The 17,738-nt window shown below is 35.9% G+C and overlaps 4 protein-coding genes across 6 annotated transcripts; 2 read left to right on the top strand and 2 right to left on the bottom strand.

Annotated features, from left to right (window-relative positions):
- The first annotated feature begins 474 nt into the window (after nucleotides 1–474).
- LOC6651063 (UDP-glucosyltransferase 2) lies at nucleotides 475–2,578 on the top strand. Its single transcript, XM_002073163.3, has 2 exons — nucleotides 475–948; nucleotides 1,008–2,578. Exons 1-2 carry the CDS (start codon nucleotides 693–695, stop codon nucleotides 2,336–2,338), a joined length of 1,587 nt encoding a protein of 528 aa, XP_002073199.1. The 5' UTR covers nucleotides 475–692; the 3' UTR covers nucleotides 2,339–2,578.
- A 311-nt stretch (nucleotides 2,579–2,889) lies between these two features.
- LOC6651062 (UDP-glycosyltransferase UGT5) lies at nucleotides 2,890–4,579 on the top strand. Its single transcript, XM_002073162.4, has 2 exons — nucleotides 2,890–3,150; nucleotides 3,223–4,579. Exons 1-2 carry the CDS (start codon nucleotides 2,916–2,918, stop codon nucleotides 4,536–4,538), a joined length of 1,551 nt encoding a protein of 516 aa, XP_002073198.1. The 5' UTR covers nucleotides 2,890–2,915; the 3' UTR covers nucleotides 4,539–4,579.
- A 1,761-nt stretch (nucleotides 4,580–6,340) lies between these two features.
- Nucleotides 6,341–8,286, bottom strand: LOC6651061 (venom carboxylesterase-6). The gene is made up of 4 exons (XM_002073161.3): nucleotides 7,260–8,286; nucleotides 6,867–7,199; nucleotides 6,673–6,805; nucleotides 6,341–6,606 (listed from the first exon to the last, which is right to left on the bottom strand). Exons 1-4 carry the CDS (start codon nucleotides 8,269–8,271, stop codon nucleotides 6,435–6,437), a joined length of 1,650 nt encoding a protein of 549 aa, XP_002073197.1. The 5' UTR covers nucleotides 8,272–8,286; the 3' UTR covers nucleotides 6,341–6,434.
- A 1,761-nt stretch (nucleotides 8,287–10,047) lies between these two features.
- On the bottom strand, nucleotides 10,048–17,640 carry LOC26528940 (UDP-glycosyltransferase UGT5-like). Of its 3 annotated transcripts, none has more exons than XM_047010599.1 (3): nucleotides 17,315–17,631; nucleotides 11,253–11,512; nucleotides 10,048–11,194 (listed from the first exon to the last, which is right to left on the bottom strand). In XM_047010599.1, exons 1-3 carry the CDS (start codon nucleotides 17,571–17,573, stop codon nucleotides 10,118–10,120), a joined length of 1,596 nt encoding a protein of 531 aa, XP_046866555.1. In that variant the 5' UTR covers nucleotides 17,574–17,631; the 3' UTR covers nucleotides 10,048–10,117. The 3 variants fall into 3 exon arrangements, with proteins under 3 accessions (XP_046866555.1, XP_023036167.1, XP_023036168.1); XM_023180399.2 differs by lacking the exon at nucleotides 17,315–17,631 and adding an exon at nucleotides 13,485–13,931; XM_023180400.2 differs by lacking the exons at nucleotides 10,048–11,194; nucleotides 11,253–11,512 and adding exons at nucleotides 15,671–16,814; nucleotides 16,872–17,131 and having other exon boundaries at nucleotides 17,315–17,640.
- Between the last annotated feature and the right edge of the window lie 98 nt (nucleotides 17,641–17,738).

Raw genomic sequence — 17,738 nt, 5'->3', positions numbered from 1 at the left:
ATTGAAATTATTCATTATAATTAAGAATTCAAGTGTTTTCCTTTTTTCATTCTTTTGAAATAAAAATTACATTATTTACTGACTTTTGTCAATCTTTTACTTTTTCTGTGTGGATTGTTTTATACAAATTGAAGATAAATCAAACAAAATTGATTAACTTTTTTTGTACGTTACATTTTGCTTTTTATTCTCTAAATATATATTATATTTCTTATGTTTTTATATGAAGAGAGAAAAGAAAAAAAGAGAAACAGTGTGAAAGAGAGGAGAGGGTATCATAAAAGAGAATTTTAAAGACAGAGAGTCACATTTTAGATTGTCTTATAAAGAGACTGTTAACTTTGTGATAACATAGTGGAGGGTCTCTCTCTCTTTCTCTCTCCCTCTTTGGCAAGTTCTATAACTGGTTCTCTTGTCTTGCGTAATAACAAACAACTAAAATTAATAAACAAAACAATTTTCGTTCTCACACATTCGCCGGTGGCGTTGACTATTCTAATAATAATATCAACAAACGAAAAACAAAACAAGTATTTAAAAGACTAAGATACGCTCCAGCGACTTTGCAAATTCATTTTGGTGCTCTTCCACTGTGCGATAATTAGGAAACAGAATTTTTGTTAGATCGATTAGTTGTTGCTGAGCATTGAACCTAATCGGTTGTATTTTTTTTTTTTTGTTTCTTTTGGGCAATGAGACTCTTACTGAATTTGGGCTTGGCCCTAGTTATTTTCATTAGTTGTCGAAATAAAATATTTGCTGAAAGTGCTAACATTTTGGCTGTATTTCCATTTCCTGGCAAATCTCAATATATTTTTGCTGAACAGTATCTGAAGGAATTGTCTGTAAGGGGACATAATGTAACCGTTATTAATACCTTTGGCAGTGACAAGAGCGATCCGAATTTTCGAGTAATTGGTGCCACCAAAATACACGAACTAATGGCAGGTGAGTAATATAAAATATATGCAAAAGTTTCATAAAATTTAATCGGATGAACTGTTTAGCTTTCTCAAATATAGACTATAATCAAGTGGCTAGCCAATGGAAAACCTTGACAATGACCACGGAATTTCTTAACTTGCTTACTGCAAATGTTTTGGATGATGAAATAGTTAACAACCTACTACGCAATGGTCAGTTTGATTTGGTCATTATGGAAACCGTGCAGAATGAGGTACTGTTTGGTCTGGGCCAGCATTTTGATGCATTGACTATTGGCATATCATCGTATGGCACAGATCGGCATATTGATGAATTGATGGGCAATATCTCGCCATTATCTTATAATCCCATGCTGTTATCCTCACGAACAGAGAAAATGAACTTTGAGGAAAGACTTTGGAATGTGTGGGAGGCCTCCATTTTGTGGCTACACAAACGACTAGTGCACTTGCCCAGCCAGAGAGTGTTATATGGTCAATACTTTCCTCAGGCAAAACAAACCTTAGAGCAGGTCATGGATAGCTTTAGTTTGATGTTGCTTGGACAACATTTCTCACTAAGCTATCCGCGTCCCTATTTACCCAATATGATTGAAGTCGGAGGCTTGCATTTAAAGCAAGAACGGAAAACAGAAAAGTTACCGGGAGATATAGCTGAATTTGTGGATAAATCAAAGGATGGCGTCATTTATTTCTCTATGGGTTCGAATATCAAAAGTGCTGATCTACCGCCAGCTACGCGCAAAGTATTAATGGATACCTTTGCCAGTTTGCCACAAGGTGTGCTTTGGAAATTCGAGCAAGATCAGTTGGAGGATAAACCGAAAAATGTTTTGATCAACAAATGGTTTCCACAGCCAGATATATTGGCCCATCCGAATGTAAAGCTATTCATCACTCATGGCGGCCTGCTGAGCACCATTGAGAGCATCTACTTTGGCAAACCTGTGCTGGGTTTGCCCGTCTTCTATGATCAGCATTTAAATATACAGCGTGCCAAGCAGGCTGGTTATGGTCTGGGTGCAGATCTTTGGCATACAAATACCACTGAGCTACGTTCGCTCATCGTAGAACTTTTGCAGAATGAGCGTTATGCCCAGGCAGCTCAGCTGAAGTCCAAATTATATAGAGATCAAAAGGATACTGCCCTAGATCGTGCAGTCTGGTGGACAGAATATGTACTGAGGCACGAGGGTGCAGCGCACTTGCGTTCAGCTTCGCGTGACTTGAATTTCGCCCAGTTGCATGGCTTGGATACATGGGGTTTAGTCGGTGGCGTCATCTTGCTTGGCAGCTTAATTGCATTGCTTATACTGAGAACATTTTGCCGTATTGTAAGCTATCTATTTGTCAAAAGCCGTAGAGCTGCATCAACGAAAACGAAAACCAATTAGAGATTTTGTTAAATGAGATTAAACAATATGAATATTTTATTTTCCGGGAAATACTTGTATTGCAGAACTTAAACAAAAAAATACATTTAAATTAAATGAATCACTGAATTTTGTTAACAAAAGTGTTTGAATTAATAACCAAACGTGTTGTCGATGAGATTTACTTAAAAGCAATGTTGTTATTAATTATTTGTTTAGTGTTAAGTGTTTACAATAACCTAATAAAATATTTTGCACTTTTTTATCGAGAATTTTTGTCACGCATGAACGAACAAAATGTATAATAAACGAGAAGGCCACTGATTGCCAGTTTTGACATAGACATAGCGGTGGGTTAAATTATCTAACTAAACGAGTGTCTGATAAACTTTCCGGGTGTGCCAACCGAATGCTGTGAGGGCAATACAAATGCCTTTAATCACATCTGGAAACAAATTGTTATCGCATGTCTGTCGGATTAACTGATACTATGTATAATTCAGATCGTCTGTAGCCTATGCCTAAACATTTATTATTTCTGTGATACAGTTGACTTCTCGTGTTTGCCAGCATCGGTTGACGGGCTAAAAAAAACGTGATGCTTGTCCTTCGATTTTTTGGTTTTTTACTGTTAATAAAGTACTTGGATGGTGCTCGGATATTGGCCATATTTCCATATCCTGGCCCATCGCAATATATCAATGTAGTGTCATATCTTAAAGCGCTTGCCTCCCGTGGCCATCAAGTCGACTCGGTGAATGCCTTTCCTCAAAAGCAGCAAGTAAACAATTTTCAGGACATTCCTGTGCTAGAAGTTTTCAAAGGATATGAGGGTTCGTGTAGTGAATTTATATGGTATTTTTTTCTAACTATATTTGACCATTTTGCATAAATTTTTTTTTTAGATTTAATTACAGACCTTGGTGATCCCATGAACATATGGGAAGAGAATAATTTTGAAAATGGCTTCTTTTTAAATATCACTACAAAAGTTCTCGAGAACAAGGAAGTTCAAAAGAGACTACTATCTAAGGGAAAGGCACAATACGATTTGATTATATTAGAAGCTCTGAGGGCTGATGTTCTTTATGCCTTTGGTGCACATTTTAATGCCCCCATTATAGGAATTTCCACATTTGGAACCGATTGGGATATTGACAAATTGGTAGGCAATACGTCGCCCCTTTCGTACATACCCTTGATTACAGCGGGATTGAGCGATCGCATGACATTTTCGGAACGAATATCTAATTTCGTTAAGACATCGGTGGCCTGGTTGAATTATAACTGGGTTCATATGCCAAAGCATGAAGAACTCTACAAGAAATATTTCCCTCATATTGCTGATAAATTTCAATTATCGGAATTGGCTAAGAATATTTCACTGGTCCTACTTAATCAACATTTCTCGTTGAGTTTTCCACGTCCCTATGTTCCAAATATGATTGAGGTGGGTGGTCTGCATATAGCTCATAAGCCAGCTGCATTGCCCAAGGAAATGGAGGATTTCATTCAGGGTGCTGGCAAGGCTGGTGTGATCTACTTTTCTCTCGGCTCCAATGTAAAGAGTAAGGATTTGCCTGAGGAAAAACGAAGAATGCTACTTGAAACGTTTGCTAGCTTACCTCAACGAGTTTTGTGGAAGTTTGAATTAGATCACTTGCCTGAGAAGCCCGCAAATGTGTTTATAAGCAAATGGTTTCCACAGCCCGATATTCTGGCACATCCTCAGGTAAAATTATTTATAACCCATGGCGGCTTATTATCGACCATTGAGAGTATACATCATGGCAAACCAGTACTCGGGCTACCATTTTTCTATGATCAATTCCTGAATATTGCCCGTGCGAAACGGGCTGGCTTTGGCTTAGGCTTGAGTCACGCTGACATGACTGGATCCGAATTTAAGACAACCATAGAGCGATTGTTAAATGAACCAAGTTTTATGGCAACGGCTCAAGCGATGTCAGCACGCTACCGAGATCAACCGATGAGTCCACAGGACACAGCCATATGGTGGACCGAATATATCCTGCGACACAAAGGAGCTTCACATATGCGAGTAGCCGCCCAAGATTTGAACTTCTTTGCCTATCACAGCTTAGATGTGCTGGCAACTCTAATTGGTGGAGCTTTTGTAGCAATTGGTTTAGTTTTATTCGCATTAACAAAAGTTCTTAGATTTACTCAGGGCACAAAAACTAAGCAAAAGACTATGTAAAAACAATTTTGATTATTAAATTTGCTATAAATAATGGTTAATTGTGATATATTTTTTATTATGAGCTTAGCTCATTCCGGTACAAAGAATTTGTTCGTTTATACCGTCAATTAAGAATACAATTTTTTAAGTCTTTTGAGTTGAATAAGCTGAATGCTGCCTGAAAAATTGGTTTACCTAACCGCAACTGTAATTTTAAAGATGGAGAATTTTCCCCTTTTAGTTTACCAAAAAAAATTACTAAAGGCTTTAAATTGTATGATGTTCGTACTTCAACATTAAGCTGTGTTTATGGATCCAAAATATATGCATACATACATACACATAGAATGACCGCAAATTGAGGATTTATAAAAAAAAAAATAAAATTTGGTTAAAAAGAAATTGCAGCAGAGGGTAAACACACATACATATAGGCAGGCACACATGCTTGCATATAAATTAACATACATGCTGCTGTGTAGGTATATAATTGCAAATCAGTTGCATACGCTGCGTATACGTAATATTCAATTGAATACTGATGGTTGGGCGTGGCATTTCCGTTGGTTGGTCGTCATTTTGGTTGGTGATTTTGCACCGCATTGCCAAATGGGTAATCAAAAATTCATGAGCTAAATAATATGTGCTGGAGCCAGCAAACATACATAGTTCATATGATTAAGGCATGGGTTTAATGACCCATATCAACCCAAATCCCACAATTCACACTATATCCTTGTTTAGCCGCCGATTTTTTTGTGTTTTTTTGTGAATATGGGCAAAGTGTAGAGCGAAATTTAATGATGTCCTGTTTTGTGGTTTGTCGTGTTTTTAATGAGCTGCTTATAATGTTGGGTCGTGATGTGCATTTTTTGTCCATACACGCATAAATAAATAAATAAGTTAAAAATCTAAAAGAGCACTAACAACTTTTTAGCCAAGTTGTCGCCTGAGCGTTAAAATATAATTGCCTTAGCAAACAAAATACAAACACAGAAAAAACAGCATACTTGTTCATATGTATGTTTACGCCAATGTCAGCAAAACTCAAAATCCAATTTGCAGTCAGAAATGTGTCATAATATTTTTGTTGCCTTTCCCGAGCAGAAAAAATATTGTGTGTAGCAGTTTTATGCCATGATGTATCCATGTCCAAGCAAATCAGTCGGTTCAATGCATTTTTTCCTTCTTTGCATACTGTTTGACAATGGAAGTAAAGGAATTTAGGAATTTATGATCATAAAAACTACCTCAATTTTTTACAACTTTGGAATTATACAGTATTAGAAATTACATGATTTTTTTTTTGATAGAAAAAGAAACCAATAAAACAAACAATAAATACTAACACGTCCGAGACGTGTTACTAGTTTGTTCTTTTGCTTTTAGAATTGTAGACTAACAGGCAATTTAAAGTCGACTAAGCTTGATGGGCTTTAGGTTTTGTTTTTTATGTTGTTTCGGTTGACTGTCTCTAAATCTGAATCTAAAAACTGGCAGTTGGTATTTCGTATTTGCATTTGCATTCTATGCTGGCATTTGTTTTTACAACAATTTATACCAGGTGAGAAGTGGACAATGATTTCCTCTACCTATGTAAATTGCTAGAAAATGTTCCGCATATGAGATTTAGTATGAATGTTCTAGATATGTTGAAGCCATTTTTAAGAGTTAGTTCACACAAAATGTGCATATGTAATATATATATGTGATACATGTCAGAGATATGCTGTCATCTAAGAGGACAAAAAATTTATAGAGGAAGAAAATAACTCAAGGGCACATAAACTTTTTATAGAGCAAAATAAAGAACAAAAAAATTATGTGCTGGATATAAATTTAATTTTTAATTATTAGAATAGATATGTATTGGTTAGGTTTTACATATATTGCAAGAGTTTCGTTTTAAATTCTTCAATAATGAGGCAAAGGAAGCAATTCATCCCAGATTTGATATCTTTCCTGATTGAAGCCACCGGTTTTAGTTTTGAGATTCAAATTAATTTCCAAGTATGATTTATTCTTAGGATCATATAAAGGCCAATTAAGATCCTTTATATATTCATCATTCTTGTTGTGGGGATTACTAAAACAATGGCATCATTAAGCTTAAGTAAGTATATTATTAACAGAGAGAATGTTTCCTCCTTACCCGGTTTTCGCAAATTCAAACCACATGCGAGTCAGACGTTCGATCATAAAGTTCTCTGGATCCTCTTTTTTAAAAAGCGGTGACACTAACTTCACATGGAATAGATACAAAAGCTCATCATGATGCACAGCTCCTGATAGATTAAGAAATATTCAATTAAATATTGTTCCGAATTGATTGTAATTAATTCTTACCATATGTTTCATTTGTATCTGGATTCTTGAGGAAACTATATCTTCCCTTATAGCGAAAATGATAGTTATACATGGGTACATTTTGATTTGCCATTAGGTGAAGAAAACGATGGTAACCCACACCAATAACTCCATCACTATACACTCTGCCCAATGGCATAAGGGACTTTGGGTATTCAAGTGTGCTATTACCTTGTCCAAAATACTTTTCACGGAGCACACGACTTGCCACACGAGATTGATCTGTATCGCGTTCGTAAAGTAGGACTATTGGGGCAACATGCTCCCAATCGTTATTCAATTTGCTGACTATACTTGTATTACGAAGATCAACTAAAATTATTTAAAATATGAATAAGTTAACTAAATTAAAACGGCAATTCATGAACTTACAAAATGCACCGGAAAGAAATTCAAATTCAGTTATTCCTGTGATAAGTGGAACTTTATAGAAATCTCCACGCATTACCGTTTTAAAGGGATCCTCTAGTAGAAAACGTTCTTGACCAAAGTCTGACTCAATGACTAGGCGCCAATTCAATATGGGATTCCAGCCAAATTCAAACATACCATTGTAGGAATGGACAAAGTCCAACATGGGTTTCTCACGCAGACATTGCACCATTTCGTCAGCAGACTCGATGGTGCAATTCAATAATTTCGCTTGACGTTGGGCTACTTTCAAATCAGTCTGCTCGTATTTGGGAGGGCCAAATGGGGAGGCGCTCATGCAAATGCCACGATGGAACAACCCCTTTGACATGGGCGACAACATATGGAGGCCAATACTAACGCTACCCGCACTATAACCCAACAGAGTCACTGATTTGGGATCACCACCAAATCGATGTATGTGCTGGCGTATCCAACGTAAGGCCATCACTTGATCCTTTAGGCCAGCATTACCGGGAGCCTGAGCAGTGCCTGTGGCCAGAAAACCCAAACTGCCTAAACGATAATTGAGCGCCACCAACACACAATCTCGATCCATAAAATGCTCGGGACCAGCCAAGTATTTACTTTGACCCGAGAAGACATAGAAACCGCCGGGATGTAGAAATACAATCACTGGTAAACGACCAGTCACATTCTTTGTGTACACATTTAGGCGCAGACAGTCTTCAGATACATCGGTTAGATTATCCCATGGCTGTGGGCACATTGGTCCATCCTCGCTGGCATCAAATGTGTCTGGTGACCAAGCTTCAACTGGCTTCGGATTTAGAAACCGCAACGGTCCCAAAGGTGGTTCTGCATAACGTATGCCACGAAATGCATGGACTCTTAAACCCAGACGTGAGGTTAGATTCGTGCCGCGAATCCTACCCAATTCAGTGTCTATTTCAATGGAGAAAGCCACTGATAAATAAAACACTACTGCGCACAACAAAAAGATTTTGTTCATCGTGCAACTTTTTTACGACTGAATCAGTCTATGGCAACAGATCTCCTATTTATACCAGTCGCTGATACATATAGATCACCTACATGTTCTCAGAATTTGGGATTTACCCTGAAACCGAACAGATTACGACCACTGACTGTCAACACAAAACGACAACGTTAGTGTCCAGGTTTATAGTTCGCGCTGTATTCAAACAAATATATATAAAATACATACGTGTATAATATAGCCATTTTAAATATCGCTGATGCTAAGTGGGATGTAGATATTTATTGGAAGCAATATTGAGGTGAAGTATTTTAAAAATACTACTTTTTAATTTATGTTTTTTTTCCAAAGCTTATTTTAGAATTCAAAGCAATGTTTTAAAACCCAATTTCTAGGAGTAAAGAAAATAAACCCACAAATGTAAAATGAAATCTTTAATCGCTTATTTATCAACTCAATTGCTCAATCAATACTTAATATATACGCAGTTCAGCTTTTAGCGAATAGGCCACAGAGTAAGTGCAATAACTTGATATTCTACTTTGCTTTCGCTATTCATCTTTTGCCTTGTTTTTCCTTTCCTTTTGTTTCCTATATGTAGGTATGTAGTTTTTTTTTTCTGTTTTTTATAATGCAGAGCAGCATTGCCGGCAACGGACGCTGATTTTCCAGCACGGCCATGGCCGAAAACAGTTTCAATAAGTTTCTCTAAAACTTTTACACGCCTTTTGGCCGACCAAACAACAAAAAGAGAGAGAGAAAGAACGATAGAGAGTGTTACCAAAACTAAGCAAAAAAGTAAGAAAAAAAGAAACTAAAACTACAAAACTTCAATCCGAGCACAAACTAAGAACCAAATAAAAAGACATTGAGGTAGGCGTGGCAGTCGATGCTGCAGCCTGTTAAAAATTTGAACGCGCTGATGGGCATTTTTACAACTGAAGCGTTAACTATGTGAAAGTTGAGTTTCACAAAAAAAAAGGAGCATAAAAATAGTTATTTTACTTATCATCCATCGAAGTTTATATACCCTTAAAATATATTGTACTATATTAACACAAAGTGCGATCAATACTGTGTTGTCTATATGAAATATACACATAAACTATTTAATTTTATTTCAGCCATATTGTCCTTAGTATTGTCTTCTGAGATTTTTATCTGAAAGATGAAATCCCAAAACAATATTTAATGTTCATGCTCATTATTAAATAACAGGTTCTCTGCAGAACTTACTTTTACAGAAAAGTAAGTCTACTCTTTGAAATTGAAGGAGAAATAAAAGGAAACAAGACAACAAAAGAAAGACAGCGCAGGGCACGAAAAGCTGAAAAGAGGGGTGAAACGATGGAATTCCCCTACAGCAGTGAACAATATTTTTCATTTTAGTTTACAAGTTTTTGTAACCAGCATCGAAAAAAAGAGAAAAACTAACCGCATCCCGCAAATGAAATTTTTATAGTGAACAGCAAAAGAATAACTAGTGAGACAAACGAACTCTGTCGGTACCGAAGTATATATGCCCTTACAGGTATTGGGTATAAATTTCCTGAATGGAATGGGGCAAAAACTTAAGTAAAAAAAAACTATATTTGATCCAATTTAACCGCATTAAATCTAATTCTTAAGCTATCCTTAAGGATTCTACAAGGATTTCTTAAAGATTTCTTTAAGTTTCTTTAGATTTTTTAAAATTTTCTCAATTTCCTTACGTATACTCTTGATCAGCATGAAAAGGCAAGTCTATATCAAGACAAAGAAAAACAATCGCGGGGAAGACAAACAAAATTTCTATTAAAAGACTTAAACCTTTTTTATTTAGTTACAAATTTTTGCACTGGAAAAAAAACATGCCACTTTAATTACGTTTCTTTGATTTGTCTTGACTCGCTTTAGAGTTTCTATTGATGAAAAATTCTTGTAAACCTCGGAAAGCAAGGCGGATCAACAGCATTAGGCAATATAGGATAAAGATAATACCTCCGTACAGAATGAGTATGGCATCCAAATTATGATATTGCACAAAGTTAAGATCCTGTGAAGCACTTCTCAGATATTTGGCTCCCTTATGCCGACTCACATGCTCCACCCAATAGACGGCCCGCTCCAGAGGGAGTTCCTTTTGATCTTTATAGCGAGCAGACATATCTAGAACCTTTTGAGTGGCCTCTGGTGTTGAAATTATTCTCTCAATTGCATTGGTTAATTTTTCTGTTGTAAGTTCTTTGAAATTTACTGTAACGCCATATCCATTACTTTCGGCTCTGGCCATATTCAGGAATTGATCCCCAAAGATGGGTATACCAACGAATGGTTTGCCATGATAAATAGACTCCGTGGTGCTCAGTAAGCCGCCATGAGTTATAAATGCAATCACATTCTTATGGGCCAAAATATCATCTTGTGGAAACCAATCAGAAATAAAAACATTTGCCGGTTTTCCTGGCATGTTTGTGTCTTCGAATTTCCACAATACCCGCTGCTTCAATTTACCAAAGGTCTCAATTAGGGCCTGACGTTTCTCCAGAGGCAAATTTTTACTCTTCAGATTTGAACCCATCGAAAAGTAAATGACACCATGTTCTGCACCATTGATGAAATCCTCGATATCCTTTGGCAGAGGCTGACGTTTGCGATTGATGTGCATGCCGCCCACTTCAATCATATTGGGTGAGTAGGGACGTGGAAAACTAAGCGAAACATGCTGATTGAGAAGAACCAGTGCCGTATTCTTGCGCATATCATAGAAATCTTGCTTGTTGTTTGGGAAATATTTGCGATATACTTCTTCCTGCTTTGGCAAATAGTACAGATTCATAAATATCTCTTCATAGGTGAGGAATGCCAAATTTCCAACACGTTCAACTAAGGACATGTGATCGGAGAATTTTAATAATGCATGTGGTATATATGATGGCGGTGAGGGTGATCCAACCTATAAAAGAAATAATAAAATAATTATATACTTCGAGTACTAGGTTGTGACTAATTACCAAATCTGTGTTCCAGCTAATGGCCCCAAATGTTCCGAGGCCTATGAGTGGAGCATTAAAGTGCTCTGCAAAGCCAAAGAGCGCCTCATTAAGGAAAACTTCACAGATGACAGCATCAAAAGTCTGCTTTGATTTTTTAAACTCTTTTATAGTAGGATCCTCAAGCAACGCCTTGGTTATGTTAATACCCATTTCATAAAAGCCCAGAATCTGATTCAAAATTGGCTTTTCAGAAGTCTCCAATAGATTATCGGTACTGGCTGAAAATTTTAACATAATATGGATATATTATATATGTCTGTATGTATATTGCAACAATATTTTACATGACTTACAAATTCGATTTTAATTACTTTAGGTCATTTAATAATTGCACATTTTATAACTGGTTACTTATAAATGTTGTCTGATGATGGAATTATTTTCTTGATGAAATTAAAAACTGGCAATATAGTACTGTAGTACTAACTAACTATAAAAAACACAACCAAAAGGAAAACATAATTACAACCAGATACAGAAAAAACATTGACTCAGAAAGCAGTTAATATGGTGGGGAAACGAAATGTTCCCAACAAAGAAAAAGAAATTTTAAAGAGAAATTCTATTTCTTTGACGAACTGAAGGGCAATAGGCAACCGTTTTTCTCTTAACTGTCTACATATTTTAATTTGTAAAACACATTTGTAACCAGTATTTCTAACAATATCTATCTTATCCCTACTTCCTTGTTTGAAAACCCCCCTTAGTTCCTTGTTAGGGTCATAAATGATACTTTTTAATTTAAATAATAAAAATTGGTATATATTCAGTTTTTAGTTGTGTTTTTTTTTATGTTTTAGGTATTGCCTTTACAATCAGTGCACAAAGTGTAGCTTTTGTGATGATTAGGACAACAAGCCTTCTGGCAAGGACAGCAGAAGAGCCCATACTTATTTCCGTCTGCGTTGTAGGGACATAATTCGCATCGAGCACTTATTTTCGGATTGGTCATAATAGGCGCTATTGCTGAGCGTTTTTGGCTTAATGATGGCAGTTGATTTGGAGTATTCTTGACGAGAACAATGGCATTTTCTGCTTTAGGCCTATTCTCTCATCGAAGAAAAAGCGATTCTAAATACTCTCGTCGACATATGTATCCCAACTGCGGATGCAGACTGTATGTTGATATGTGTTCATAAATGATAAATGCGCTAATACCGGATATGCCTAGCATACCTATATGAAAATAGGAATGACCTATGTGTTTGCAGGAGAATGTGCCAATCATTTGGCCACAAGTGTCAACACCTTCTTGTTTTACTGTTGTATCATGATTATGATCGGTTTTTTACTATCTTCAATACTGATTTCCTTCATGTGGTGCTGTGTGGGAAACGCGGTTTTTGCAAGCGCAATTATCCTTTGATGCTTTCCACTTATTTGTGTCTATTTGCCTATCGATTTGAATTGATAGATTTCTATAACTCAGTTGTTTGGAGGTCGGTTCTGTATGCTAATAAACTTTCCTCTCTTTGGAGACCAAGTCTGGATTATCCTTACATTCATGCTCGATTTGTGACTTTTCAAGTTTAAATTGAAGACAACAATGAGCTTCCAATTAGAACCTATTTCTTCAATTTTATCAGAATCATAAGGTCTAAGTTCATCCGAACATAAAGTCTTCACTGTGGATTTATTTTTCCGCAACAGTTTTACATCTGAATTCAATGACTCTACTAAGCAAAAATAATGATTGTCGCACACAAAAAAACGAATTAGTTGAAGACATGGTATCATGTTATAAAACATCAAAGCTTTTAATGTGAACATTTATCTTAGGACATGGGTCTTTCGTAACGTATCCGACTGGATTTTCGTGCGGGGTCAAATTTGACCCTAGCAAGGAACATGTAACTTATCATTTTTCCAGGTTCAGGAAAACCAGATATCCAAAATAGGTTTACGAAAAGATCGATAAACAAGATATCTCGAACTAAAATAAAAATTATTTGAATCAAGCAATTAATAAAAAAAATATTTAAAAAAAAACAAAAAAAAAGGGTCAAAAATGATACTGTAAGGAAGTAGGGTTATGTAACAATATGGAAGAAAATGCAATAGCAGTTTTTATTGATAATTCTTATGTATTATTATTATGGCGTGCATTTCGTCATTGCTTTGATAATTTGCTAAATTACATAACGATTTAAAACTATTAGCTGTTAACCAACTGAACCAGCTGAAACTTACCTTTCATGGCCTCCAATATACTTGGCACTGATACTTCGGTAATATTTGGATTCGGTTTCTTCAGTTCAAAGGGCGAAACAATTGTCACTTGATGGCCTGCAGCAGCCAATCCTTTGGCCAAAGCGGATCCCACATTGTAATGGGATCGAGCACCTGTATGTAATACTACTAAATAATTAAAGGCAGTAGCGTAGCTAAGCAGGCAGCTTAATAGAAAAAATATGCTAATGCACCTAGTTTTACTCCGTAAAGGCTGCATATTTTTCTGTTTTTAGAAACAATTTTTTTAATACCACACGCTTCGACTCCTCAGAGCAAACTGATAAAACTGTATAATATTCTGGGGAAATATATACACAAAACCAGAACCTTAAGACCTTATGAAATAGCAACTTTGGTTGGTTTTTTCGATACCACACGCTTTGACTTTTCAGAGCAAACTGACGAAACTGTGTAAAATTCTGGGGTAATATATACGTATAACCAGAACCTAATGACACCATGAATACCAACTTTGGTTAGGCCTGCTTGACACTACAATCGCTCTACAACAATTTTTAATTGGCAATAGTTCTAGTCATTTTTATGAGCATATTTAAAAAAAAAAGAGAGGTAGAAGAGTATACATACATAAGTATATAGATGTCTATTGTGTATATTCATATATACAATCATATACATATTCCTCGGTTTATTTGTTGTAGCGACTACTTGTTTGGCATGCGGCGAGCGGACAGTTTATCAATTCTTCTTTTGAGCCTCATTCGTTGGTTGTTTTTGCTTTTTGTTCGGCTTTTCGATCTTTGTTTTGATTTCTCATATTCGTTAGAGCGAACAGTGGTGAGTAATAAACACACAAAGCTATTTATAAGAGTATCGTATTGATGTATACATATAAATATGTTGAATAAATTTCAAAGCACTGGCAATTATTAAGTAAATAAAAATGTATAAAAAAGTTAACGTAAATATTTTTTTCCATTTAAGTTTCTATTATTCAATTAGACTTTGACATTGGATAATTATAGCAAAAACTATAGAAAGTGAAATTTACTTAATTATATTAATATTCAGTTTCATAACTAATAATAGACGAATCTTGCTAGACTAATCGTGATTTATATATTTATTTGGGTTTGCAAGTCACCCCGCAATTTAAGACTACATAAAACTTTGAGACAATTCTTTATTTTCACGATGAATCGCATTTAAAACTATATTCGTTGAATATTAATATAATAATTATTAGGAATAAAGCATGACGACTACAAGCAGCTCAACGGATTAGTATTTAGTTAGTGGCCAGTCTTATAATTTTGTCTTTACTTAGCCTTATTAGGCCGAGTAGAAAACAGTTGCCTTTAAAATATCTTATAAATTAAATTACAAACTTAAAGGAATTTTTTTTTCTTAGCCATGTTGGAATATCATTTGAGTCTAGCAAAGGGATAAATTTTCTGTTTATCTAAAATTGTAACATAAACTTTTAACAATTTCGATCCAGACGGACGGACGGACGGAAAATTACTTGATTTAATATAATTAAACTAAGGATACACAAGAATATGGCTTAAAAATTCAAATTATACCAAGTTAAGATCCTGCGATTCGCTTTTTTTTAACAAGGTCATGTTCACTTCTTTCCCTGTAAGTGCAGAGAATATAAGCTTTTATTTTATTTTCATCATGACAAGGGCTTGCATATAATGTAATATCAGGCGTATGTTATCAAGGAGCTGATTAGACGAACGTGACAACTCTTTCATACTAATGGTTAGGTACTTACGTACCTTTCGTGTTTAAGATTCTTAACGAAAGAAGAAATAGATAAGAATAGTCTGAAATATGGGCCAAACTGGCCGGCACTAAAAGCCACCATATGCACGTTATTATTGATTATTTGAGGTTCCCGGAAGTAATTAAATTGCCTTTACAATGTTGTTTATGTCAATAGGATATAATAATTATATTAGTCTTTGATAGTAATATTTAATTATTTTGCAAACTCTTCTCCGATCTACAATGCAAAAACACGCATTAGTGGTCAGACCATTTGGTATTTACCTATGAAACATAAACGTTTTTGTTAATAAGACCACATGAATATAGACTTAATACAGGCTGATAGCTTTTCACAAACTTTCTTAAATGGAATGTTTAATCAATATAAAAAGCAATGAGAAAAATTAAAGTTCCAAGAAAGAATTCAATTTTATTTCAAGTCACATATTTTTCATTAAAAAAAATTACTAGTTAGTTACGTTTCACTTTAGACTTTGGCTTAGCTTGAGCGTTTCCAGTGATAAACAATCTTTTTAAACCTGGGACAGCAAGACGGATCAGCAGTAGCAGGCAATATAGGATAAAGATAATACCTCCGTACAGAATGAGTATGGCATCCAAATTATGATATTGCACAAAGTTAAGATCCTGTGAAGCACTTCTCAGATATTTGGCTCCCTTATGCCGACTCACATGCTCCACCCAATAGACGGCCCGCTACAGAGGGAGTTCCTTTTGATCTTTATAGCGAGCAGACATATCTAGAACCTTTTGAGTGGTCTCTGGTGTTGAAATTATTCTCTCAATTGCATTGGTTAATTTCTCAGTTGTAAGTTCTTTGAAATCTACTGTAACGCCATATCCATTACTTTCGGCTCTGGCCATATTCAGGAATTGATCCCCAAAGATGGGTATACCAACGAATGGTTTGCCATGATAAATAGACTCCGTGGTGCTCAGTAAGCCTCCATGAGTTATAAATGCAGTCACATTCTTATGGGCCAAAATATCATCTTGTGGAAACCAATCAGAAATAAAAACATTTGCTGGTTTTCCTGGCATGTTTGTGTCTTCGAATTTCCACAATACCCGCTGCTTCAATTTACCAAAGGTCTCAATTAGGGCCTGACGTTTCTCCAGAGGCAAATTTTTACTCTTCAGATTTGAACCCATCGAAAAGTAAATGACACCATGTTCTGCACCATTGATGAAATCCTCGATATCCTTTGGCAGAGGCTGACGTTTGCGATTGATGTGCATGCCGCCCACTTCAATCATATTGGGTGAGTAGGGACGTGGAAAACTAAGCGAAACATGCTGATTGAGAAGAACCAGTGCCGTATTCTTGCGCATATCATAGAAATCTTGCTTGTTGTTTGGGAAATATTTGCGATATACTTCTTCCTGCTTTGGCAAATAGTACAGATTCATAAATATCTCTTCATAGGTGAGGAATGCCAAATTTCCAACACGTTCAACTAAGGACATGTGATCGGAGAATTTTAATAATGCATGTGGTATATATGATGGCGGTGAGGGTGATCCAACCTAGATAAGCAAATAAAGTTGTCAATTTAATTCGATTACTAAGTTGTTACTAATTACCAAATCTGTGTTCCAGCTAATGGCTCCAAATGTTCCTAGGCCTATGAGTGGAGCATTAAAGTGCTCTGCAAATCCAAACTGTGCTTCATTAAGGAAAACTTCACTGATGACGGCATTAAAAGACTGCTTTGATTTCGTAAATTCTTGAACACTAGGATCGTCGAGCAACGTCTTGGTTATGTTAATGCATATATCGTAATAATAAACGAGCTGAGTTAAAATTGGCTGATTGGAGCTTTCTAAAAGATTCTCGACACTGTCTGAAAAGAAGATGCCGGTTCCATTATTGAAGATTTAATAAGCATATGTTTCGCAATTTGTATCCTTTTTGTCTCAAAGGTGAACTGTTCCTTTATCAACTTCGAAACCGAGCAATATAATTGATATTCACTAATAAATCATATAATGATTGCAATATTGAAGGTGTGAAAACAGAGTCTTACCTTTCATGGCCTCCAATATACTTGGCACTGCTATTTCGGTGATATTTTGATGGGGTTTCTTCGTTTCAAAGGGCGAAATAATGGTCACTTGATGGCCTGCAGCAGCTAGTCCTTTGGCCAAAGCGGAACCCACATTGTAATGGGATCGAACAGACGTGGGTAGAACAACTAAATAATTATAGGCAGATGAGCAGCTCAGCAGGCAGCTTAATAGAAAAAGGAAGCTAATACAACGATGTTCACTACGAATGAACTGCATGTTTGTTATATTTTGTGAACTATTTCTTTAATTCCGCACACCTTGTCTTCTCGCAGCACACTATTGAAACCCTCTGACATTTTCTGTTTATATATGTATGTACATCAACGATAGCCAGAACTTTATGACACCATCTATAGAAATGTGGGTTAGGTCTGCTTGACA

This window comes from Drosophila willistoni, chromosome 3R (genome assembly GCF_018902025.1).
Source record: "Drosophila willistoni isolate 14030-0811.24 chromosome 3R, UCI_dwil_1.1, whole genome shotgun sequence".
Taxonomy (NCBI): Eukaryota; Metazoa; Arthropoda; class Insecta; order Diptera; family Drosophilidae; genus Drosophila; species Drosophila willistoni.
This window is presented reverse-complemented; position numbering and strand designations above follow the sequence as displayed.